Raw genomic sequence first — 25,943 nt, 5'->3', positions numbered from 1 at the left:
TGGGCTGCCCACCCCGAGTGTATCCCCGCATCCCATGGGCTACCCCACTCAAGCCTAGTGTGAAATGCGCATTAATCACCCCCGGTGAGGAGTTTCGAACACGAGACCTCCTCCGTGGGCCACACCCACCTCGAGTATGCCCCTACATCCAACAAGCGACCCCACTCGAGCCCGGTGTGAAAATGCCTCTGCATTACTGTCTGTATCCAACATAAACATAATGACTGGGCCCTACTCTCCTAAATAGGGTCAGGTTGGGATCTCACCTCTTGTTGGATCCAGATAGTTTTAATATTAAAATTATATATATTGATATATTAACTATTCTAGAAAGAAATAAAATTTTCTAAGCCATACACATGTAAGAGACCCCATTTACACACCATGCACATGTCAAAGTGGATTCCACCATTTAAACACTCTTATTTGTCCTGAACCCCACTCAAAACCTAGATCAAAAGACGATGGGTACCCAACAGGCACCTGAACAAGAAAGTACACGTACCAACCAAGAGATGAACCCGGTTGGCCTGGGTACAGGGTACTATAGGGCCTGACCCGTCCACAGCACTAATTTGGATTTCTGGGAATTTCAATCTCACGTGCAGAGGGGATGAGTGAAGCGCAAAGCGCATTTTACTAAGAGTGTATGCAACAAAAGCAGTTGTAGTAACAATCTAATTTTTATCAAATGTTTAAGAGTGCTACAAGAATAGTACAGCAATGCATATTTTCATCTGTGTATCAAACCCTGATGCCCTTACCATCAAGCAAGCGCCCATTTTTAATTTTTCAATTAGACATGCTTCGCTCAGGATAGGGGGAGGCCTTCCATTGACAGTATCACAAATCACTGGAGCCAACCCTCTCGCCACAAAATGGGTGGGTCCCTTCAATGTAGTTCTCACTGCCTGTTTTTCTGATCAAAAGAACATGAAATGATGAATTACACGGCAGATAGATAAATTCTCAACCAGTTGCATGCAAAAAATGATCCAGAGAGTTAGCAGCTGATCATGCACCAGTCGGCGAATTAGGGCAGTCCACTCATCAGTGGGCCACCTGCGCTCTGGAAAAAAGAAGGGCACAGTAACCTCAACATTTGATGTGCACATGCGCCAACTGGATTAGTGGGCCATCCTGGTTTTAGCAGCTGATCATGTATCAGCCAATGAATCAGGGCAGTCCACTCATCAGGCGCGGGTAACCTGCACGTGGGAAAAAAGGGGGCATGATACCATGCACATGCGGCCAACTGGCTTAGTGGGCCAGCCTGATTCTAGAAGCTGATCATGCATTGGCCAAAGAATCAAGACAGTCCAATCATCAGGTGGTGAACCTGCACTTGGGAAAAAGAAGAGCACGGAACCGTCAGCATTTAACATACACATGCAGCCAACTGGATTAGCAGGCCAGCCTGATTCTTGCAGCTGGTCATGCATCAGGTGGGCAAGGGCAACCTGCACTTGGGAAAAAAGAAAAGGCACAGAAAAGTCGGCACTCGACATATTTAAGCAGCCAACTGGATTGGTGGGCCAGCCTGCTAGGAGCTGATCATGCATTGGCTGGCAAATTAGACCAGTCCACTCATCAGATGGGCAAGGGCAACCTGCACTTGGGAAAAAAAAGAGCCCGGCGCAGTCAACATTGTGGCCCACCGGATTAGTAGGCCCGCCCAATTCTTGTCAGGACATGTACATGGGGCGTTGTCACCTGATGAACATTCCAGATCTCAGAGATGGTGTGCCATGTCATCATTGAATACTTACATTCCAGGAATCATTCTTCAATGGAAAAAGAGGGTCCGCAACATAAGGAATCTGCTGAACGTGGTTTTTCAGAAGCGGAAGCCTTGCGGGAGCATACTCGTCGTCACTGTCGTAGTAGCTTCCATGATCTGGTCCTAGAGCCCTGAGAATCATGGCTACGAAAATAGACAATCCCTGCAAATAGTGTGCATGGCACTTGCTATAAAGAGAGCCTCAAAATGCCAGATTATCTCCAGAATGAAGGAAAAAAAAAAACTCCATAAACATTTGTGAGCATTTGTAAAGAGAAAGATGCATAGGTGGGGCCAATGTTTTAAATATCAACAGTATCGGCCAATAAATCTTGCATCCCACCTGTGTGATACGAAACACAGATAGTTTTTCGATTTCCAACCCAGTTTTTTGTTGAAAATCACGTTAAATCAGTGTCAAATGGTTACAAATATATGATTGCTTATGTTTTCCATGAAAAATAATGAATTTGTAGCTTCGATTTCGAGATTTAGGGAGATGGGCAAGTTGCAGAAAATTGAGAAAAATCAAAATTTCTCAATTTCTGGCAAATTAGTTGCAATCTTTGCATCCAAACACAAAATCAAACATGTATGTATCTTGATCTAGTGATTCTTCTTTTGCTTTTGAATGCATTGCTTGTGTTTCCATACATGTCTTCTTCCATTTATAAATTATATGAATAAACTTTGAATATACTTGCATCAGTTCAATTGGACAAGGCATACCATTAGGACTCCATACAAAGGAAACCCCTATTATGTGCACTTTTTTGTAATGTTTTAATTTCTAAGTATGCATTGATATCTTTTTCACAAATCCCTGAAGTTTCATTGAAAAATTCCAGCAATTTCCCACTGTTTTAATTTCCAAGACCAATTATCGGATGGGAAGGATCATCCAATGTGGGTGTTGTATGTAGTGGGTACATGCGCTTTAGCGCCCACCTGATGAAAAGGATGGATCGAATAGTCCCAACCATATGAAGTGCTGGCCCAAGTGAAAATTCACAGACACACCTGAGCAGCGACGATCAATGAGCCTATCCATTTGCATATTTCAAAGTTCAATTTCACGAAATTCTTAAATTCATCGAATCTCCCAGTTGGATCTTCCGGAAAATCCTGAGGCAGAATCAAAGATACCAAACGATGAGTAAGTGCATTAGGGTGTAAGATATTCACAACCTACTATTCCTTGACAAGGATCTACACCCCCCAGTATGATCGGAATCCTACTCACTGATCTGCATCCAAGATTTGGGCAGACCCCAGAATGCATATATGCCCTTGCCCAAAAATCAGACTGGTTTGGTCACCAGACTGGCTATATGTACGCAAAGAAGCTGGGTGTTAAAAATAATTGACCAGCAGTCCAACGAGCAGCAGTGGCAACCTAATGAGAATAGCCTGATTTCTGGATCAGGGCCCATACACAGTTGCCAGCCTGATGTGCTGGTGAATCTTGCACATTTGGAACCATATTGTCAAGCTCTGGTGAGTAGGATTCTAGTCTTACTAGGGCTAGCAGCCTTTGCATTTTCAAAGATAAGTTAGAAAACATACATCTTCCCAGTGCCTATTCAGCAACACGTCGGCAGTAACTGCAGCCTCAAGCAGGAACAGAAGAAAGACAAACACCATGTACTGGAGCTAGTTTAAGGTCAACAATGACTGACCATACAATTAGCTCATCTGTTAACAGTGCATCAATCAATCAATCAATCAATCAATCAATCGGGGGGGGTGGGGGGAGGACTTCTTCCATGCACAGTGAAGGAAAAGACCAAATGGCAATCCCTCATCAAATACATCGTGCCCACATAGAGATAGGACCCTTTTTTCTTTGGTCAACTAGCATTTGTAGACCATGTTGTTGAAGACGACTGTTTCTCACCTTCTGAATTTCCTAAAAATAGTGAAAAGGAAGCAAGCCCATAAAATGGTCCCCAGAAAGTCAACTTCTGATATCGACTACAATTAGGCAGAAGCGCTTCTGTTGAATCTGGAACCATTGACACCCAAAAGAACATAACCAATGCTTTGAATATCAAATCGTGTTATATGTTGTGACATGCAACAAATACAAAACAAAAAATAGAGACTAACCATGCCAAAAACCTCTGTTTATCACTGATGGAATTTCTATGCAGCTAAGAACTATATCGAGGATTTCAAATCAATTGCAGGAAAGAAGTTGGTAGTGATATCCATTTTGGCAATTCCATTACATCAACTCTACATTAGACAAAGGACAGCACGCACATAGGGTCCATGCATTGCTTCCTCCCGATTCATGTAGATCCATTCTTGAACCATCTATAATGCATCGCAGGAGTGGGCCCCATGAAAGCTTGGAATGACCATACAAAAGCTCAAGAGTCGCTCCCTCTATCTATCCAATCGGTGAAGTTGAACCCATACACTCTCCAATCATCAAATTGGGACAATGATCAGTTGGGTCAATGATCTGAACCCCGCAAATCTATCTAGATACTTTTGTGGGACCCTGATGGTGAACTAGTTGATCTATAGCCACCACAGGGTGATTTGATTGATCTATGGGCCGCATGGTCCATTTGACTTGGAGTATTTTCTACTAATAGGAGTTCAGGGATTGAATGGTGGCAAAGGGCAACTGGATACCAGAAAATCTAGCAAACGGCCAATCCAGTAGATCTGTGTGTGATGGAGATGATCCGGTGCAGTATTAAACAGGGTCTGCATCGGTTTGGCTTCAAGAGTGAGGGTGGTGCTTCAATCAGACTGCAAAGATGAAAAGATGTGGACTCATGACTATGAATGGCAGAGGTTGAGATTGAGATAGGAGGAGTAACACCAGCCAAAATGACTCTGATATCGTGATAAATATGAACTACATTGTGAAAGGCTTGCAATATGTCGATGAGAATAGCTAAATACATACAAGGAGAATGTTGGGCATTTACCACTCAAACTGAAAGGGAGATTTTATAGGACAGCTCTAAGCCCAGCCATAGAACAAAATGTTGGGCAGCAAGGGAACATCATGTTCATAGGATGAGTGTAGCTGAAATGAGGATGTTGAGTGGCAATACAAGGGCAGAATTAGAAATGAACACATTCAGAATTTAGGAGTGGCACCAATAGGTAATAAGATGAGGGAAAGTAGACTTGGAAGGTTTAGTCTTATGCAACAAATACCAATAGGTAATTGAAGGCTCTACAAGGGCAAGTGGAAGGCACAAAGGAACATGGGTAAAGAATTGATGACCCATGGTCTAACTAAAGCTACAGCCCTTGATAGAGTGGAATGGTGGAACGGGATTCATGTAGTAGACCTTAATTAGTTGAGATAAGGCTTAGATGATGATGATGATCATGATTTTGTAAGCCACTTTTTAGACCATAGGTCATCAAGTCTTTTCTTACTACCTCCCCCGACGTCCTTTTGGGCCTTCACCTTGCCCTTTTAGAGCCTTCATTTTATTAGTATTTTATTGAAATAGATGGTTTGAATTTAGAATTGATGGATAGTTAGGATTGATTAGGTTTTTTTTTTCTCTTCTTTTCTTTTCTATTTTTGGTTTGGGAAAGGTATGTATGTGTATATATATATATATATATATATGTACAAGACTTTTTTATAAATAATAGTTGAATGAAAAAGCGAAGTTCTTACGCACACAGATTCCCTTGCTTTGAGAAAAGAATCCTCATGTGTGTGTGTGTGTGTGTGTGTGTGTGTATATATATATATATATATATATATATATATATATATGTGTGTGTGTGTGTGTGTGTGTGTATATATATATATATATATATATATATATATATATATATATATATGTATGTACAAGACTTTTTTATAAATAATAGTTGAATGAAAAAGCGAAGTTCTTACGCACACAGATTCTCTTGCTTTGAGAAAAGAATCCTCAAGACCTACTTGGTGTAATATAAGCATCTTCTGATGCTAGCTCATATAATGTCTGAGGTTTGGATCTGGTTGGTGTGATGCTACCACAAAAGTATGAATATGTGTTTAGGACATTTAATAGCATTTTATTTGTTGCAGTTCATCGTCCTGAATCAATCTGTAGTTGGTATTTGGTTATATCATATATCTGCCAATAAATCCATGGGCAGCAAGCTAGAAAACTAAAGCACTTCTAAAATTCATCAACAGAATGTCAAAAGTTCAAGGAGAATGACAAACATATCACAGCCTTGCTTACTATGAAACTGGCGCGTGGAAGGGGGGCTAGCAAAGACATGATTACCTTCGACTTTTAAATGCGTGCTCTCAACTAGTAAATATCAATGCGGAAGGAGAAGGAGAAGAAGCCACTGATTAATGATTGGATGAGAGCCTCTTCCTTGACTGTTTCTAGAACCTGGGTTAAAATCAACAACCATGGGATGCACTTGCACATCAGGACATGACACCATCCACATTCCTCCGTTTTCTTTTCTTTTCTTTTCTTTTCGTGTGTGAGAGAAAGAAAGAGGGTTCAAAAACATGAATGCATGCACAACCACTTTAGCTATTTAAACCTATGTTAAAACCAGGACGCAAGACTTGGGTCTGGCTGCTCTCCCTCCCTCCCTCTGTATTTATCTTCTGAGTCTGTTTATAGGTGACTTTTCCTGTTTTCTTTTCAAGTCTGATGTATAGGTTCTGTTAGGTTTTGTTTTTTCTTTCTTCCTTTTGTCCTCTTCTCTTTTTTTTTTTTTTTTTTTTTTTTTTTTTCAGTTATAATGAAGCTTCTCATCTTTCAAAAAAAAAAACATGATGCAAGAGGGAATTGAAAAAACATAAACCAGTAGGCAATCACGTTAGCTATTTAAACTTGTGTTAAAACTAGGATCTAATCAGACCAGATGATCAAACTGGTTTGGTCTGGAAATGTCGCAGAAAAACGAGATGGGTATAGTTTCCAAAATGTATGACAAGCAAGTGTAGCTCGAACCCATGACCACCCTCAAATTCTGAAGGTCCTATCTGCTTTGCCAGAATTCCTATCATCATCACCACCGTCTAAGCCTTATCCCAATTAATTAGGTTGGGCTACATGAATCCTATTCCACCATTCCACTCAATCAGGGGAAATGCATTTAGTTAGACCATTGGTCAAGTCTTGTCTTAATACCACCACCCACATACTTTTGGGCCTTCCCATGCCCTTTTAGAGCCTTCAACTTGTACCAAATCTAACCAGCATAATTCTCGGCCTCCGTTGCAACATGACCAAGCCATCTCAGTCTGCTTTCCCTAATCTCATTCCCTCATCTAAGTCCACTTTCCACTCTGCTAGAGTTTTGTTTGTTTTTTATTGTATTAAAATACTTCCATAGATGTCCTGGGTTCAGACGAGTTAGCCCAATTGGACTGGCGGTTCGACCAAAACCACCTGAAAATCGGTCACAATCCATTCCTGGTTTTTGAACTCAAATAACTTTAAGTACTCAATCGACTGAACTTGGACACAGGCCTTCATGAGCCAAAGTCAAGTTTCAGGTGATATGCCTTAGTAAGTTAATCATTATACCTTTCATGGTATTTAAACCATTAGTGTGTCTCAACAGCAATGCATCTTTCCTAAAACTGTAATGGCTGACATTTAACACCGAATTCAAACTCAGCCCATCATTTATCCAAGTTTGGTTTTGGGCTTTCAAGATTTGATCTTGATCGAGTCAAAATGGTAAATTCATCAACATAAAACATACTCTCAGTAACATTTCAGAGTAATAGGTAGCCTAGAAGTAGCTGATTTTTCACTCCCTGTAATGATTAATTATGAAGCCTGAGAATTAGAGAGAATAAATAAGGATAAGACCAAAGACGCCTATCTTAGATCATAGCCCCTTAGCTTACAACACAGAAGAAGAAGCATGAGTCGATGTTATAATCTAATCCAGAGAGTGAACATTTATTGAAAAGATAAAACAGAAGTAAGAAATTGAATTTTGATCATTCTTAAGAAAAGGATACACAAGAGAGGCAATGACCATTCAAAGTCTCCGCAGCAATATGGCCAGAGCATGTTATCACACACAAGGTGATTCCCAATCCTAGAAAAGCATAAATAAACCTGCATGTTTAAAGGGAGGGGAAAAAGGCTTACTTTGCTTCAAAATTATAGAAATAAAACCTTGTGACATGAATAATGACAAAACAGTAAAACATCACCTTCTATATATTGCTACTGCTCAGACTTTATCGTTGTTAAAATTGGTTTCATGGAGATTATTGTTCATTTATATATATATATATATATATATATAAATGAACAATAATCTCCATGAAACCAATTTTAACAATGATAAAGTCTGAGCAGTAGCAACTCACATGGCTGCATTTCCCACTGCGCGCGCGCACACACACACACACTGTAACCCAGTACCCAATTAGGGGGAAAAGACCAACAAAAATAAAAAAGAAAAAAAAAAAGAAAAGAAAAGAAAAGGAACACCCTGTTTCCCAGTCCCAAACAGCAATATCCTTGAGCCAAATGATATGTTAGCTACCCACATTTTTATGCCTACACCCCACTTAGACATATTGTAAATTTGGAATGATTAAATGCAATTTAATAAAAGGGAATGAGGGGTATATGGATAAAAGTAGAGTGTGCAATAATCAGTTCCCCATCTCTAAAACCACAAACCCATTTCAGCCAAAGAGCAACTGAAAATCCGGCCCACCTCTTACCCTTCCATCAACTTTTAAAAAAATAAAATAATAATAATAATAATAATAATAATAAAAAGAAAGAAAGAAAGAAAGAAGGAAAAAGAAGAAGAAGAAGAAGAAGAAAAAAGAAAAAAGACACTCTTCCCCATCAAAAGAGCAACTTTATTAGAAGAGACAAAAGGCAACCCATAAAAGAATACCATGTTCCCTGCAACTCAAAACAATTACTGGAACCTCATATATAATCAGAAATCCAAAAAAAAAAAGTCACTCAAACACCCATTTTCCATCTACAAAGGCATTCTGTGATCCACAACCCGAGGATATCTACAGTATCTTAGTGCCGTCAACTTGTACAAGTGGAGCATGGGGTCGATGATCTGGACAATTGGTCTGATGAGTTACCTCACTGAATGGACCTTGCCACAAGGACCTTGGCTGGACAAATCTAACAATTGTTTGGTGACATGCAAACAGACACTTACAAAAAGAAATAGAGGGCATTCCACATTCAACTGGAAAAAAGCAGGCCAATATTGGATGGCTAAAATCATCCAACCGGGAAGATTTTTGGGTCATCATCCCCCATCCGTTGTGCAGCCCTTCGGTTCAACGATCTGGATAATTGAGTCACAAGTCCCACTTGCAAAACTGAAAACTCAAGGACAAAGTACATTGTTTGGTCAAGGATCATACAATTCCTCACAAACAAATCCATTTTCATATCAATCAAGACAGTTCAAGATTATTAGAGAAAGAGAGAGAGAGAAGCAAATGCATCAATTGGAGAACTGATTACCTACAACCAGCAGCATGCAAACTTTTGTCACTTGTGCAGAACATCATCCATTGCAAAAAGAAAATGGTGGAAACCACCATAAAGATCGCACAAAAACAGGCCGTTCCACTCACTAGGTGGGCCACAACATCGAAATCAATGGAAAGCCAACATTATGATTCAATATCCATGTATGCTCACCTAAAGAGCAGATGGCCCGCCTAATGAGTGGATTCGGGCAATCTCTAAGAGAAGAGATCTTCATAATGGCGCCCACCTTTTGCAAAGGTTTGATGCCCTATACATATCAGAGGTTGGCGGGAAAGACGGCTATAGGTAATCAGTTCTCAGTAAATAAATAAAGAGAATATAATTTCAGAAAGAAAATCTCACCATGGAATCGGAAAGTGGTCTCCGTCAATTTGTTTATACCAAATCCTAAACATCCACAAAGAGTACAAAATCATCGCAATCCCAACCATCCCAATAGCCGAATTCACAAGTTTCAGTAGCGACTGAAGGCAACTCCTTACAATTCTCCCCATCGACAACACTTCCTTTTGAAAGACCAGCCCAATCAATTCAATTTCAACAGAAGAGAAAAAGAAAAGGGCCGAATTTCAGATCATGCCAAGGAGGAAATATCAGAAGGAAGCTATTTACTCGTTTCTTTTTCTACTCCAAGTCCCAAGAACAGACTATCAGGGATTTCTCTAACAAGATTCTATGAAAATTAGGGTTCTGGAGCTGTAAACTGATCAAGAACCGAGAGTTTTCGATTCAACCAAGAGAAAGTGAACAGACCCAACAAAATTCGATTGTATAATGGAACTTCGCGAATACCCAACAAAGAAACCAGAGAATAATGAATCTTTGCTCTGATCCCCTCTGAAAATAGACGAAAATTACGGTTTTGGGCCAGCAAATGGATTGAAAAACAAGATTTTTTCGAAGAAATCAAGACAGATAAACCGACCCAATAAAGATACGATCACCAAAATCGAATTTCAGGAAAAAAAACCCAACAAAGAAAATGTCCAAAGATTATAAAATTTTGAGCTTCCCAGCAATTAGAAGGGTTGGAAAATTAGGGTTTTTTTAGCAAAATCATAGCTGAAAACCAACCCAATTAGAGAAAAACATACATCTGATTATGAAAATCTCAAATTTCAGGAACATTCAACAGAAAAATGTCAGAATATTAGAGGCTTTTGGGACATTTTTCATCAACAAATAGGGTTTTTATTGAGCAAATGATAGCAGATTCGCTAAATTTGGGATCTTTTTCTTTTTCAAGAAATGGCGGTTTGGGGGAAGTTCTCGGGCCTTTCTTTAAAAGGGTAAGGATTTTTGAAATCTGACGAAGGAACCACGACGGAATTAGAGAAGGATGGTCTTGTCGGGCTTGTCAAGGAGATCTCTGGGACCCGTCCATCCATTTTGGCAGAAATGACGGAGTTAGAGAAGGACGGTCTTGTCGTGCTTGTCAAGGGGATCTCTGGGAACCGTCCATCCATTTTGGCAGATCATTTCTGGGAATGACCCAAAATAGAAGGGCAGATCTAAGTCTCAGGTGGACCACAGCACAGGGAATTGAAAACCTACCGGGCCAGAGGAGTTTTAAATCAAGCTGATATTTATGATTTTCCCTTCATCTGGGTTTATGCCACGTAATTAACAGGGTGGATGGAAAATAACCATCATGGTGGGCCCTAAAAAGTTTTCAACGGTAGTAGTTCAATCCCAACTGCTTCCTCATGTGATCCACTTAAACCTTCAATCTGCCTCTTTTTTTTGGCTCATGCACCACCGGTTATGTTCAATGGGAGTACTCAATCCACGTCCGAAATTCAACCAGAGCGAATTAGGTGAGACTCCAGATCCGCCTACTATGATGCATGTGCCTTAAATATACACCGTCCAACCATTTAGTGATTGAAGACCTACCATTAAAAACTTCATGGGACCATCGAAATGTTTATTTGCCATGCAGCCTGTTGATAAGGCCACACAGATATCAGCCGAAATCTTTTGGGGCCTGTTTGGCTGGCGGATTGGAAGGGATTGGATGGTATTGTAAGGGATTGGAAGTTGAATCTTGGGATTGGCCGGGCGTGCCAAACAGACTGAGTGATCTACTCCAGGATATAGCAATCCCATGGATCTTGCACCAATCCACTAACAACACCATCGTTACCTTTAAATCTCATCCAATCCACCCTAATCCGTTCAAATTTGCCTGGAATGTGTTTGGCTCAAAGGATTGGAAGGGATGAGAAGGTTTAATCCCGGGATTGGCCAGGCGTGCCAAATAGGCTCGTTATAGCAATCCCGGGATATAGCAATCTCATGGATCTTGCACCAATCCACTGCGGCAGCTATCATTCCCTCCAAATCCATGCCATCCACCCTAATACCATTCAAGCCCTTCCAATCCACCCGGCCAAACACGCTCTTGGAGTACATTTGGAATGCTCCCCAATACAATATGCCATTGGCTTCTTACGCCGTGCAGCTTTACGGTCCCATCATGATGCTTGTTAGAAATCTACCAGTACATCCATTTCTCAAGTTCACCCAGGACATGCGATAAAAAAGTAGGCGGATCCAAAACTCAAGTGAGCCATATGGGAGAAAACAGTGTATTAAATGTCCACCATCAAATATTCCCATGGTCACAAGTTTTGTGTTAGGTAATGCTTTTTGTGTTTTTAATTCGTCTAATTGATCATGACGTTAAAAGACCTGAATCATGAAGTTGCATACCAAGAAAATTACATCAATAGGCATTTATTTTGTCATTGTTTTCTCGTGTAGTTCACTTGATGTATGTATATATCAGGCCCACTATAATGTATGTAACTTATTTACATTGCCCATCCACTGTGCCTGCTGAATTCAGGGCATGAGCCAAAAATTAAAGCAATCCAAATCTCAACTGAATCACACCATTGGAAGAAAAGAATAAAACACTTATCCTTAAAAACTTCCTAAAGCCACTGTTTCTTTTCGCGTGGACCACTTGGGTGTTAGATTTGCTTCATTTTTCAGATCATGTCTTGCAATGTTTTGGGAAAATGGATGCACATTGTTGATATAACATTTTCCGGTGTAGCGACCCCCAACTAGGGAATACCAAGACCTCAAATGTTGAAACGAGGTATCTTTCACTCGTCTACCACTTGAGCTATGGATCAGGGTACACACAAAAATAATGTGTTTGAACATACAGTGATAATTACTTATTTGCAAAGTACTTAATGAGTATTTGAAAATTAAACCTGTTAAAGCATATAAAAAACTGAAGTGGACCACACCATAATAAACATGATCAACTTAACATTTTTGTTTCCCATTATCCATGTCAGTGTGACCTTTCGAGAAGGTTAGATGGAAAATAAATATCGCCGTGGCCATGAGGAAGGTTTCAACGGCAGACATTCCATTCTGATTGTTTCTTGTGGTGTGGTCTACTTCAGCTTTCTTATGCTTTAATAAATTAGCTTATAAAACAGATTAACGGCTTGGATGAGACTGATAAATCACACGGTGAGCCCTGCAGAGTTGACTCAATGTACCCCACCGTGATGTTTGTCAGGAATCCACCCCGTCCATCTGTTTTTTAAGCTTATTTTAGGACATTAGGCCAAAATTGAGCAGGATCGTAGACTCAAGTGGGCCTTACTAAAGGAAAAAGTGGTTATGAAAATTCCTACTATTGAAATCTCCCTGGTTTGACAGTGATGTTTACATGCCATCCATACCGTTAATAACGTCATTCCTACTGGGATGAACTGAAAATACAAATATTAGGATGATTCCCCATGAATATTTCAATTGCAAACGTTTAATTATCAAGTTTTCAGCCTATGTGAGCATTGGATACCGTTCATTATTGGCCTCGTGTCCTAAAATGAACTCACAAAACGGATGGACAGGGAGGATTTCTCACAAACATCACAGTGGCCCCACGTGGGTTCCCAGTGCAGTAACTTCATGCGAAAGGCACAAACGAGGCGGACTAGAAACTGCACCGCCGGAAATAGCTACGGATGGACGGCCTTCTGGGCCTCTGTGGGGCTCACTCTGATGGATACGTTTAATCCGTGCTGTCCATCAATTTTGACAGATCATTTTAGGCTACGAGCGTAAAAAGAAGTCAGATCAAGGGCTTAAGTGGACCACACCATAGAAAATAGTGTAGATTGAAAGCCTACCGTTGAAAAGTTCTCGGTGGCACAACATTAATAACACGTTATGCCAATAAATATCACAATAGGCCTGGTAAGTTTTCAATCACAGGAGTTCAATGCCGTGTGTTTTTTCTTGTGTGGTCCACTTGAGCCTTTTAAAATATATTAACGGCGTTGATAAAGACTCCCAAATACATAGCTCAAGTGGTAGACGGAGTGAATGATATATCAATTTCAACACTGAGGTCTTCGTATTAACTCCTTGGGTGGCTAACAGTGAAGTGTGAATTACCAGTGGGTGTACTAACCAGCTCACCAAAAATAATAATAATAACACGGATAAAACATATCCATCATGATGGCCCCACGTACGCTCTGAATGTCATCTATACAACATGGGGAGTGGGGACTCCGAATTGTCTTCTCTGAGTAAAACTGGTGAGATGGCCGTGGGCCTAACCATGATGTATGTGTGTTATCCACCCCATCCATCTAATTTTTTAATATCACTTTAGGGCATGAGCCTAAAAATAAGCAGATTTAAATCCCAATTGGACCACACCACAATAAAATAGTTGTGATTGAACACCCACCATTAAAAACCTCCTAAGGCCATCCCAAAAAGTTTCGAATGATGGGTTTTTAATTACCATTGATTCCTATGGTGTGATGCATGCATGTAAGATTTGGATCCACCTTAAAATGACCTTAGGAAAAAAAAAATAAAGGTAAAACACCCAAGCCATGTGGAGAGCGGATTAAGTGAGACCCTTACCCAGGGGTTAACGTGGGGCCCACTGGATGTATATATTATGTATCCACGACCTCTATCCAGTTTTACAGATAATTGTAGGGCATTATTCAAAAATGAAGAAGATATAATTACCAGGTGGACCATACCATAAGAAACAGTAGTGGTTAACCATCTTACCATTAAAACTTTCTTAGGAAGCACCTTAATGTTTCTATAGTGTTATAAGGTCGCCTAAGACTGGACGAAGGGAAAAAACAAATATCAGCTTTATCCAAAACTTTTGTGGCCCATTAATGGTCAATCACCACTGTTTCTTATGGCATGGTCCACCTGATAATTGGATCTGCTTCATTTTTTGTATAATGCCCTAATATGATCCGAAAAAATGAATGGACGATGTGGATACATAATAAATACATCAAGGTGGGCCCCACGGTAAGGCCTCAGTGTCTTGGGTGAGGCCCGGGGTCTCACCCAATCCGCTCTCAGCTCTATCAGCCCACCATGTTTTATAAATCCACTCCGTTTATTGGGTGAGGTCTCCCACTAGTTTGGCGTTTGAAGCACTCGGCAGAACAAGCGTTGCACCGGATTCCATTCCAATTATTTGATAGTCTGGAAGAGCATGATAGTTGATACGACGATTTTCCAGATTCTACAAGTAGCATACATCAATTGAAAATGAAACCGTCCAATTTCGTGGCGCGTGGTATTCAGGTCACCATCCAAAGCTTAAATTGATATAAACTAGGGGAGTTATTTGATACTCTGGCTGTACGTGACATATGATACGCAGGCACTTGGAAATGGTAAACAGGCATGCATTAGGTCAAATCAAACCAAACCGACTACTTTTGTAATTCAGAGTTCAAAAATCAGATTGTTCGCACAGCACTAACTTTTCATTCGTGTCCACTTCTTCGTTGAAACAGGACCGTTGGATATTGTTCTTTTTGAGTCGTTCCATAAATGTCCACTTATCTGATGTTTAAATAATCAAAGAAGCGTAACTTTTGGCTCATAATACATTTAAACCAGTACACATAATCTGAACAGTTTAATTTAAGTTACTTACATGAATTATATGAAATTTCTACACAATTCCTAAGTGCCTGTGTATCATCCAGCACACTCTATCAGAGTATCAAAGTTTTTTCTTTAAACCATCGTCAGCTCTTATTAATGACCTCTTTTAATGACTTTTGTTGACTAATGAGTGTTTAGATACGTGGAATCCATTTGGATTGGGATTTGGTAGAACAGACGCCGGTACAACCTCCGTCTGTTCCGAGCTCGGAATGGACTGGGGCTCTGAGTGGCCCACCGTGATTTTTGGGTTTATCAACACCGTGCATCCATTTTTACATATCGTTTTCGTATATAAGGTATAAAATGAGATAGCTAAAAATATCAAGTGGACCACACCACAGAAGAAGCAGTGATAATGACTCCCACCGTTGAAACCTTCATAGGACTCACCGTGATTTTTATTTTCCATCCAACCTGTTCAGAAGGTCATATATACCTGGATGAAGGAAAAATACAAATATAAGCTTGATCCAAAACTTTTGTGGCTCCCAAGAAGTTTTTAATGGTAACCGTTTAATCCCTACTGTGTGTCTCACGTGAGCCTTGGATCTGCCTCATTTTTTGGTATATATCCTAGAATGATATTTAAAAATGGATGGGTGGTGTTGATAAGCCAATAAATCACGGTGGGACACTCGGAGTTCCAGCCTGTTCTGAGCCCGGAACAGTCGGGGTAGTACGTAATCCCGTCTGCGTTGGACACGGCAACAGGTACATACTGTGTTGACGTGGCAAAGGTCTACGGCCCCACCTTGACGTATGTGTTATATCCACACCGTCCATCCATTTTTCTAGATCATTTTAGGGCAACGGTCCAAAAATGATAGAGATACAAACCTCAAGTCAGCCACACCATAAGAAAGAGTGGGGATTGAACGCCTATCATTGGAAACTTCTTGGGGGGGCCACATGAGTTTTTTGTTAAGCTGGTATTTGTTTTTCCCTTCATCCAGGTCATTGTGACCTTGTGAACAACTGGGATGGAAAATAAACGTCATGTGGGTTCTAGGAGGGTTTCAGCGGTGGGTGTCATTGTCCCTACTGCTTTCTCTGGTGTGGTTCCCTTGATCTTTTGATCTGCCTCTTTTTTGGATTCGTGCATTAAAATAATATGATGAAATGGATAGACGGCGTGGATTAAAAAAAACAAAATCAAGAAAAAAAAAAAAAAAAAAGCTAAATTAAACAATTTTATTTAAAAAGAATTTTTTTAGTACAATTTACTAAATGGCGATTGGTGTTCACTGGTCACCATCTATTAATATATTTGATTGGGTGGTGAATATTTTTAAGTGCATATGCGGTTGGTGGTCACCATACACTGATTGATTTGACATGGTTGGTCACCATCCATTGATAGATTTGATTGGTAGGTGAAGATTTTCAGTGCACATGGGTCACCCATGTAATGCTTGCTCTGGTCCAAGCCATAATCAATGCCAAGACCTTAGGGCCGGTTTGGCCGGGCAGATTGGATGGGATTGGAAGGGGTTGGAAGGGATTGGAATATAGATCTTGGGATTGGCCAGGCGTGCCAAACAGACACGGGACGGACATAGCAATCCCATGGATCTTAAGTCGATTAATATAGCAATCCCATGGATCTTAAGACAATCGATTGACATCACTATCATTACCTTTAAATCCCATCCAATCCACCTTAATCCCTTCAAAATTGCCTGGGATGTGTTTGGTTCGAGGGATTGAAAGGGATTGGAAGGTTTAATCCCGAGATTGGTCAAGCATGCCAAACAGACCAGATATAGCAATCCCATAAATCTTGCACCAATCCACTGACGCAGCTATCATTACCTTGAAATCTGTGCAATCCACTCTAATACCATCTAATCTCATCCAATCTACCCAGCCAAATAGGCCAGTGTTGAAGCTATTGGGATTTGTGTTGCGGAATCACATAGATCTAGATTTAGGATAGCAATTCAAGAGTGCCAAGCAAACACAGAAGAACACAGAGATTTAACGTGGAAAACCCATACGAGAAAAAACCATGGCACAAAGTGACAGAAAAATGTCACTACGAAAGTACAGATTATAAATATGAAGGACTTACTCGACTTGAGCAATCCTCAAACCTCACCTTTTTCTCCACCCCTTGAAACCCTATAACCCCTTTAAAAAAACTTAGAACCTCTTAGAATACCCTAAAATACCCTCTCAGTCCGTATACACCATTTATATAGTTTTAGAAATAAGTATAATCAAAATAGGAAATAAAAAATTGCAAAATCTGCGTTTCGTAGAAAATCTGCGCGAAACCTTTGATGATATTGAAGAATAACCAAAACTGTCCAGCGACCGGGGGTGAAAATCCTACAAAAATTCGATGGCATCGAGTTTACTTCGATGTTATCGAACTGTCTTCGATGACATCGAAGTTGGTTCGATGTCATCAAACAATGATTTGTTAACTTGAAGGCATCTGACACTAACAATATCTACCATATCTTCAATCTCCAAACGTATAGCTTATTGTCCTCTTCTCTTATCTTTGCCTCACATCATAGCTTCATCAACACTTCTCGTGCACATTTCGTCCTTCTTTTACGTTATCACTAAGCCCAGATAAGTTGCATAGAACTTAAACTTCTCTGTAGGAACGACCTTGGTGAGCATGTCTACTGAATTCACGCTGGTGTGAATCTTTTATAGTGTTACACCTCCTTTCTCAAGCACCTATCAGATAAAGTGATAATGAACATCATTGTGTTTAGTGCATGAGTGATAAACAGAATTTTTAGCTAATTTGATAGCGCTCTCGCTATCACAGTTAACCGACACAGCCTCATGCTGAAGTCCAAATTGATTTGAAACACCTTCTTTAAACGCTTCTGTCACTGTCATATATTCTGTTTCGGTTGTGGAAAGATCCACCACAGACTGAAGCTTCGACATCCAACTGATTGTTCCACTCTCTAGTACAAACGAGTAACCTGAAGTCGACTTCTATAATCCAAGCTGTTTGCGTAGTTTAAATCCACATACTCTACGAACTTTGCCCCTATCTTTTCAAAAGTTAAGACATAGTCTTTCGTACCTCGAATGTATCGAAGTAGCCATTTAATCGCTTCCCAATGTTGCTTGTTGGGGTTTGATATGTATCTGCTCACAACACCGACTGCCTGTGAAATATTTAATCTCATACAGACCACGACATACATTAAACTGTCAACTGCATTCAAATAAGGCACATAAGACATAACCTGTTTTTCCTCATTTGATTTACGACATTGTTCTGAGGAAAGCTTGAAGTGAGTCGCGTGGGGAACGCTCATTGGCTTTGCCTAGTCCATCACATGCTTAATCAACACATTTTCAAGGTATTCTGCCTGTGATAACAAAAGTCTACTCTTCTTCCTGTCTCTATGAATATCTATGCCGAGAACCCTTTTTGCAGTCTCCCAGATCTTTCATCTCAAATGTCCCCGATAATTGAGTCTTCAATACATTGATTTCTGACATATCATGACAGGTGATTAACATATCATCAACATACAGTACTAAGATAATAAATTTGTTATCACTCAATGTCTTGTAATAAGCACAGTGATCGTATTCACTACGAATAAATTTCTAACTCAACATGAAAGAATCAAATTTTTTGTACTACTGCCTAGCCGACTGTTTTAGGCCGTATAACGACCTCATTAACCTGCAAACTTTTTTCTATGCCCCCTTAACTTCGTAGCCCTTTGCTTGCTTCATGTAGATCTGCTCTTCCAACTCCTCATGCAAGAATGTAGTTTTGACATCCATTTGTTCCAACTCGATATCCTATTGAGTAACAAGTGCCAACACAAATTTGATAGACACGTACTTAACCACTGGCACGAAAATCTTTGTGAAGTCAATTCCTTCTCTCTGAGCATAACCTTTAGCTACTAATCTAGCTTTATATCTATCATATTTTCTTTTTAATAACCACATGCATCCGATTTCTTTTCGGCCCACTAAAAGCTCCACTAGCTCCCATGTATGATTTTTGTGCAACAAGTCTATCTCATCGTCCATAGTTGCCTTTCACTATTCTACATTAGGCTCACTGAGAGCTTCCTAAATAGTGGATGGGTCCCCCTCATCTGTAACGAGGGCATATGTAATTCTTGACGTCTACGATCAACATTTTTGTATTCATTTTGCTCATCTTGATCATTCTTATGGAATAGGGAGCTCTCATCGAATCTGACGTTAAGGCTAGTGATGACCTTGTCGAATAATCTGTAACCTTTCACACCAATGTCATAGCAAAAAAAAAAAAAACTTTTTAGCTCTATGGTCTAGTTTATCTATCTCAACTGACGATACATGAGAGTAAACATCACAACCAAATATGCGCAAATCTGAGTAGTCAATCTTATGACCACTCTATACTTCCTTTAGGATCTTACATTCAATTGTCGTAAATAGAGATCGGTTCATCAAGTAGCAAGCTGTATTAACGGCCTCAGTCCATAAGTCCTGGCTAAACATAGCATTACTTAACATGCATCAAGCTCTCTCCAAGAGAGTCCGATTCATCCGCTCAGTCACATCGTTTTGTTTGGTTGTGTGGCGCACTGTGTTGTGCCTAATAATTCCTTCATTCTTACAATATTCATTAAAATCAGTGGAAGTAAATTTTCTACAATTGTCAGTCCTTAAAACCTTTGTTTTTTATCCTAACTGTTTTTCTACCATTGTCTTCCATTATTTCAATATGGTGAAAACATCGGATTTACGTTTCACGAGGTAAACTCAAACTTTTCTGTATTAGTCGTCAATGAATGAAACAAATTATGACAATCCCTCAATAGAAACTTCTGGCGATGGCTCCCATACATCAAAGTGCACATAATCAAGCACTCCCTTACATACATGTTTTTCAGATTTTAAAAATGATATAGATTGTTTACTGTATATACAATACTCGCATATATTTAAATCGAAAATTTTTAAAACTGGAATCAAACAACGATCAGATAGAACCTTCATGTCTCGCTCGCTCATGTGGCTCAGACGAGCATGCCACATGCGTAAAAACGTGGAATCTGAAATAATTGTCGCTACTCCATCTGTTGAAGTGGTCTCAATCAATCTGTAAAGGTTACTGTGCCTTTGTGCTCTTATGATCACGAGTGACTATTTTGAAACTTTAAGGACACCATCAATACCAGTGAACACTATAGCCTCGAGTGTACCGAGAGAAATCAGACTTTTCTTCATATTAGGAACGTGCCTGATATTAGTTAGGGTACGCTCTATCCCATTAAACATCTTGATGCTCACCGTACCAATAGCTACAACATTATAGACATTGTCATTGCCTATAAAAACCTATCCACTATCGCATTCTCTGTAATTGGCGAACCAACTCCGATGAGGAGTCATGTGATATGACACTCCTGTGTCAGGTATCCACTCGTCTTTATGATTATCGTGTAAGTGACTAATTATGGAAACAGACATAACATCACCACCATTTGTCCCTTCATCAAATGTGACAACATTGGCTTCCATGGAAGAAGCTATTGAATTTTCTTTCTTCACCTTAGGATTTTTACAATCCTTATTCATGTGTCCAGACATCCCACAGTTTTAACACTTTAATTTTCTTTGCCTTTGCCTTTGGATTTCGATATAGGTCTAGAAGATATTGCACCTCACTCAGAATCTCTACACCTCGTAATCAGTGCATCGGAAGATATTCTCATGTCGCCGTTTAACTTTCTCATGGCCTTCTCTTGAAGGGCTGAAATAACGGTGTCAACACTCAGGGTTTTAGTTGCGGTGCACATCGTGTCCTTAAATGACTCATAAGATGCAGGAAGAAAATTCAACATGTATGTTCCTCATCTTTGACTGATTCCTCCATATCCAACAATTTATACATCAATTTATTAAAGTTGTTGATGTGGGCTTCTAGATCTCCACCCTCTACCATCTTGAAGGTATAACACTATAGCTTCAAGTGTAGGCGATTTTCAAAGGACTTTTTCGCATAGATGTTTTCTAACTTCGCCCACAAACTAGTTGCAGTTTTCTCCCTCAAAATATTATAGAGAATCTCATCCGTGAGACATAAACAGATGGAGGCTAAAGCATTACGATCAAGGGTTTCTCATTCTTCATATTTCATAGTAGATTTTTGCTTCTCAAAAGCTTTAATCTCGCCTTACTTGGTTAATAGGCAAATCAACTTAACCTTTCATGACTCAAAATTATTTTTGCCTGAATACTTCTCAATATCAAACTTGACGTTACCCATTATTGTTAATCCTTTAGATTTAGATCTGTACCTCAACGATTGCTCTGATACCACTTGTTGGGATTTGTGCTGCGGAATTACACAGATCTATATCTAGGATAAAAATCCAAGAGCGCCAAGCAAACACAAAAGAACACAGAGATTTAACGTGGAAAACTCTTGCGAGAAAAAACTACGGCACAAAGCGACATAAAATTTCACCATGAAAGCACATATTACAAAGATAGATGACTTACCTGGCTTGAGCAATCCTTAAACTTCACCTTTTCTCCACCCCTTGAAACCCTAGAACCCTTTTAGAAACACTTAGAACCTCTTAGAATACCCTGGAATACCCTTCCAGTCTGTATACACCCTTTATATAGTTTTAAAAAGAAGTAGAATCAAAATAGGAAACAAAAAATCACAAAATTTGCGTTTCGCAGAAAATCTGCGCGAAACCTTCGATGACATCGAAGAATAACCAAAACTGTCCAGCGACAAGGGGTGAAAGTTCCAAAAAAAAATTGATGGCATCGAGTTTGCTTCGATGTCATCAAACAGTGATCTGTCAGATTGAAGGCATCGGACACCAACAAAAAAAAGGTTATCTTCAAGTGGTTTATCCATACCAAGACCTCGGTGTTGAAATGAGGTTATCTTCACTCAGTGTACCGCCCGAAGTGAGATACCAAGACCTCGGTGTCGAATGTGAGGTTTTCTTCATTCTGTCTATCACTTGAGCTATAGATCTGCGGTGTGTTGTTACAACACATGCATGCACATAAGAGGAAATTATCCAACGCATGCACATAGAGGAAATTCTCCCATGCAACATTTTTAGCAAGAATATCACCTTAGTAGTGTTTGAATATCTTTTGCCCTGCAATTAGTCTCCACAGCGACAAACTTTAACTAATTTTAAGAATATGAAAAGACATTTAAAAAAAAAAAAAAATTGTAGTTGCCGTCGTTGGACGCACAATCAGGATTTTTACTTGCAAAAAAGCCAGGAGAGGGCTAGATTTAGATGCAAAAAGTTAGCTTTGTTCTTCTCTCCCTGTTTTATATCTCTAATGCAAATTTAATGTAACCCATTAAGCTATGAGGCGACTTAAATGTCCACGTGAAATCCACTCTGTACATCAATTTCGCAAGCTCATATTATAACACAATGCCCGTAGCCTTAGTTATGATCTAAATGAAGGATTAGGGTGGGGTAAGTAAACAAAGCCTCAGTAGCTAATGGTCTAAATGAAGTCATGGCACTTGATAGAATTTGACGGTGGAAAAGAGACTCATACAACCATCCCCAATTGGTTGGGATAATAAGCTTAGGTCATGATAATAATGATGATATGTGTATGTAAAGTGGGCACGACTTCAGTGGATCCCTGACTGTGGGCTCACCAAAATGTATGACTCACATCCGCACCAACCATCCATTTTGACACCTCATTTTAGGACATGACCCAAAAAATGAAGCATATTCAAATTTTAGGTAGAACACACCAGGAAACCATGGTGATTGAATACACACCATTAAAAACTTCTTTGGGACCATCGCAATGCTTGTTTTCCATCCAAACGGTTTATAAGGTCACAAAAAACAGGATGAGAGGACCACGCAAATATCAGCTTGATTCAAAACTTTTGGTCCACAAGAAGTTTCTAGTTGTCCATCACCATTGTTTCCTCTAGTGGGATCCACCTGAGATTTGGACCTCCTCCATTTTTTTTGGATCATGCCCTAAAATGAGTCATCAAAACGGATTAACGGTGTGAATGTAAGGTACATAAATCACGGTGGGTCCAACAGTAAGGGATCCACCCACCTCGGAAGGTGGGCCCATGCAAGGGGTTGTTTGGATGTATATAAATTTTTTAAATTATAATCCACAATTGGATTACAAGTATAAAGTGTTTAGAATATGTCCTATTTGACTTTAATTTATAATCTACTTACAGGTTAACAATTGTTTCTGTTTGAATAACTTTTATAATTGGATATTCATATATAACAGACCTTGGAGTGATAAATTCTTTAAAAATCATCAAATGACGTATAAAGTCTTCATTTAATATAGATAGGCCCAACTCAATAAAGCCTTTAGGGAGTATTTGGAGCATGTGAGTAGATGGATTTAAGTGGGATGAGATTAGCAAAACATACTAATTACATCGTGTCGGGGATTGTCGAGCAATCCCATGGCTTAGAGGCTATCCCACTTCGTGTGTTTGGAAGAGAACGGCTGGAATGGAAACGGATTTGCTACTCACCTTGCCACTACCGGTCGGTGCTCTGTGGGCCCCACCATAATGTCTATGTTTCATCCATGCCATCCACTCATTCTTCCATATCATTTTATGGTATGAGCCCAAAAATGAGTTTGATCCAAATCTCAAGTGGACCGCACAGTATTGATTGAACGCTCACCATTAAAAACTTTTTGGGAGCCACAAAAGTTTTGGATCAAGCTCATAACTATTTTTTCCCTTCATCCAAGTCTTTATGACCTAATCAACAGGTTAGATGTCAAACAACCATTACAGTTGGCCTTAGGAGATTTTTAATGGTGTAATTCAATCACTACTGTTTTCCCATGGTGTGGTCCACCTGAGATTTATATCTACCTCAATTTGTGATGAAGCCCTAAAATTATATTTCAAAATGGATGGACAGCATGGATAAAACATATACATCATGGTGGGCCCCACATAGCACTGACCACTAGGCACATGAAATCCAAAGTTGGATTGCAAAAATCCCTTGCTCCGGCACAGATTCCAAAGGACCTTGCAATCATCCATGCGATCTTAAAACCCACTCCCACCTAATCCCCTTTAAACCCATGCGCCAAACGCCCCCTTAGTCAATCCTTATTCTAAACCAATCAGTAAGTGGCCACAAAAATGGGCCTACTAATTCCTTTTTTAGTTGATACTTTTGTAGATGGATGACCCTACATATACAATGGGTCAAATCATGACCATTAATTTATTAAACATAGATGGATGATACACATAGAGAGGATACAATGGCCCACGTATACAGTGGGTGCCCCATATACAATGGGCCACAAATGCACGATGGTCTATATCATTTAACCATAGGTTTGGTGATAGGGAGAAGGGGAGGGTGGGAATGCCAAAGCCGCACCTCAAATCTCTTTTTAATATGAAATATGCCCTCCTGCGATGTTTCAATTATAGCTTTTAGTTGTAATCCCAGTACTAGCAAATGCACCCATCCAAACGACCCATGTAATCTGATTACTACTTTACAGGCATCCAAACAACCCCTAAACTACAACCTGATCACTTCTGTAGGGTTGGAAGGACCAATTTTAGGGGGTGAATTTCTTATTTTTATTTTTGCTTTTCTTCTTCTTCTTCATTTAAAAAAAAAAGAAAAGAAAAAAAAAGAAGTGGGGCTCCAACGTGAGACCTCAATGTTGAAACAAGACCTGTCTATCATTGAACTACAGGTTCGAGCCCAATTTTAGGGGGTGGAAATTACATTCCCCAACCATAATAGAGTAGAAAATAAACTGGAATAGATCTTCCACAGAATCAATAGTATGCGATCATATGGATATTAGAAAGACTCAATGTAGTATTTTTAAATTAAAAGAAAAAGTATCACGACACTTGCAAAGGACTGACTTATCTGATATGAATTTGAAACACATTCATGAGAACTTGAAAATGAGAGAAGACTTACCAAAGTCCAAGTACATTTCATTGGCATATCTATCTAAAGAGTAATGAAAATTCCCTCAGTTATATTGCTTTCGAGATCCTTTTTTCTGGCATATCTATCTAAAGAGTAATGAAAATTCCCTCAGTTATACTGCTTTCGAGATCCATTTTTCAGTAAAGAAATGCAATGACAAAGACACCAGATCAACATGAAGGCTTGGATCTTTCTCGTTCTTCATATCTGAATAGTGGTAGGAAATTATAATAACAGCAACACTATACACTTTGAATGAATATGCACTTCTTGAGTAGTAAGCAGAAAATAGCAAAAAAAAACATGTAATAATGATAATGAAAAGAAATGCAATGACTGGCATCTAACTCTACCCTTCAAATCCACAGGCAATTGCAAGCAAGAAATGTGGTAGCCACTCCATCTGAATCACTTATCTTCTCTGCAGGATCTGGGCCATTCATCAGGTGGGTCTCACTCATGGCACAAAAACCAGGCCATTCTGGTCATTACATGAACCAAGCGTGTGTGAAGAAACGTGAAGTTTGAAAAATTAACCAACAGTCTGCATGTAATGTAAACGCATGGCCCACATGATAACGAGATTGGCATGAGACAGCTCTTTAAAGCTGTTTCTGGGTCAAGAAACATAGGTGGGACCCACCTGATGAATGGGCTGGATCTTTCATCAGAGGGCTTAAGAGGCAATCA

At 39.6% G+C, this 25,943-nt stretch overlaps 1 protein-coding gene across 1 annotated transcript; it reads right to left on the bottom strand.

Annotated features, from left to right (window-relative positions):
* Nucleotides 1-616: 616 nt before the first annotated feature.
* Nucleotides 617-10,611, bottom strand: LOC131226281 (tetraspanin-19). The gene is made up of 6 exons (XM_058222087.1): nucleotides 9,634-10,611; nucleotides 7,761-7,860; nucleotides 3,347-3,427; nucleotides 2,801-2,905; nucleotides 1,770-1,943; nucleotides 617-919 (listed from the first exon to the last, which is right to left on the bottom strand). Exons 1-6 carry the CDS (start codon nucleotides 9,783-9,785, stop codon nucleotides 905-907), a joined length of 627 nt encoding a protein of 208 aa, XP_058078070.1. The 5' UTR covers nucleotides 9,786-10,611; the 3' UTR covers nucleotides 617-904.
* Between the last annotated feature and the right edge of the window lie 15,332 nt (nucleotides 10,612-25,943).

Source organism: Magnolia sinica, chromosome 14 (genome assembly GCF_029962835.1).
Source record: "Magnolia sinica isolate HGM2019 chromosome 14, MsV1, whole genome shotgun sequence".
NCBI lineage: Eukaryota > Viridiplantae > Streptophyta > Magnoliopsida > Magnoliales > Magnoliaceae > Magnolia > Magnolia sinica.
This window is presented reverse-complemented; position numbering and strand designations above follow the sequence as displayed.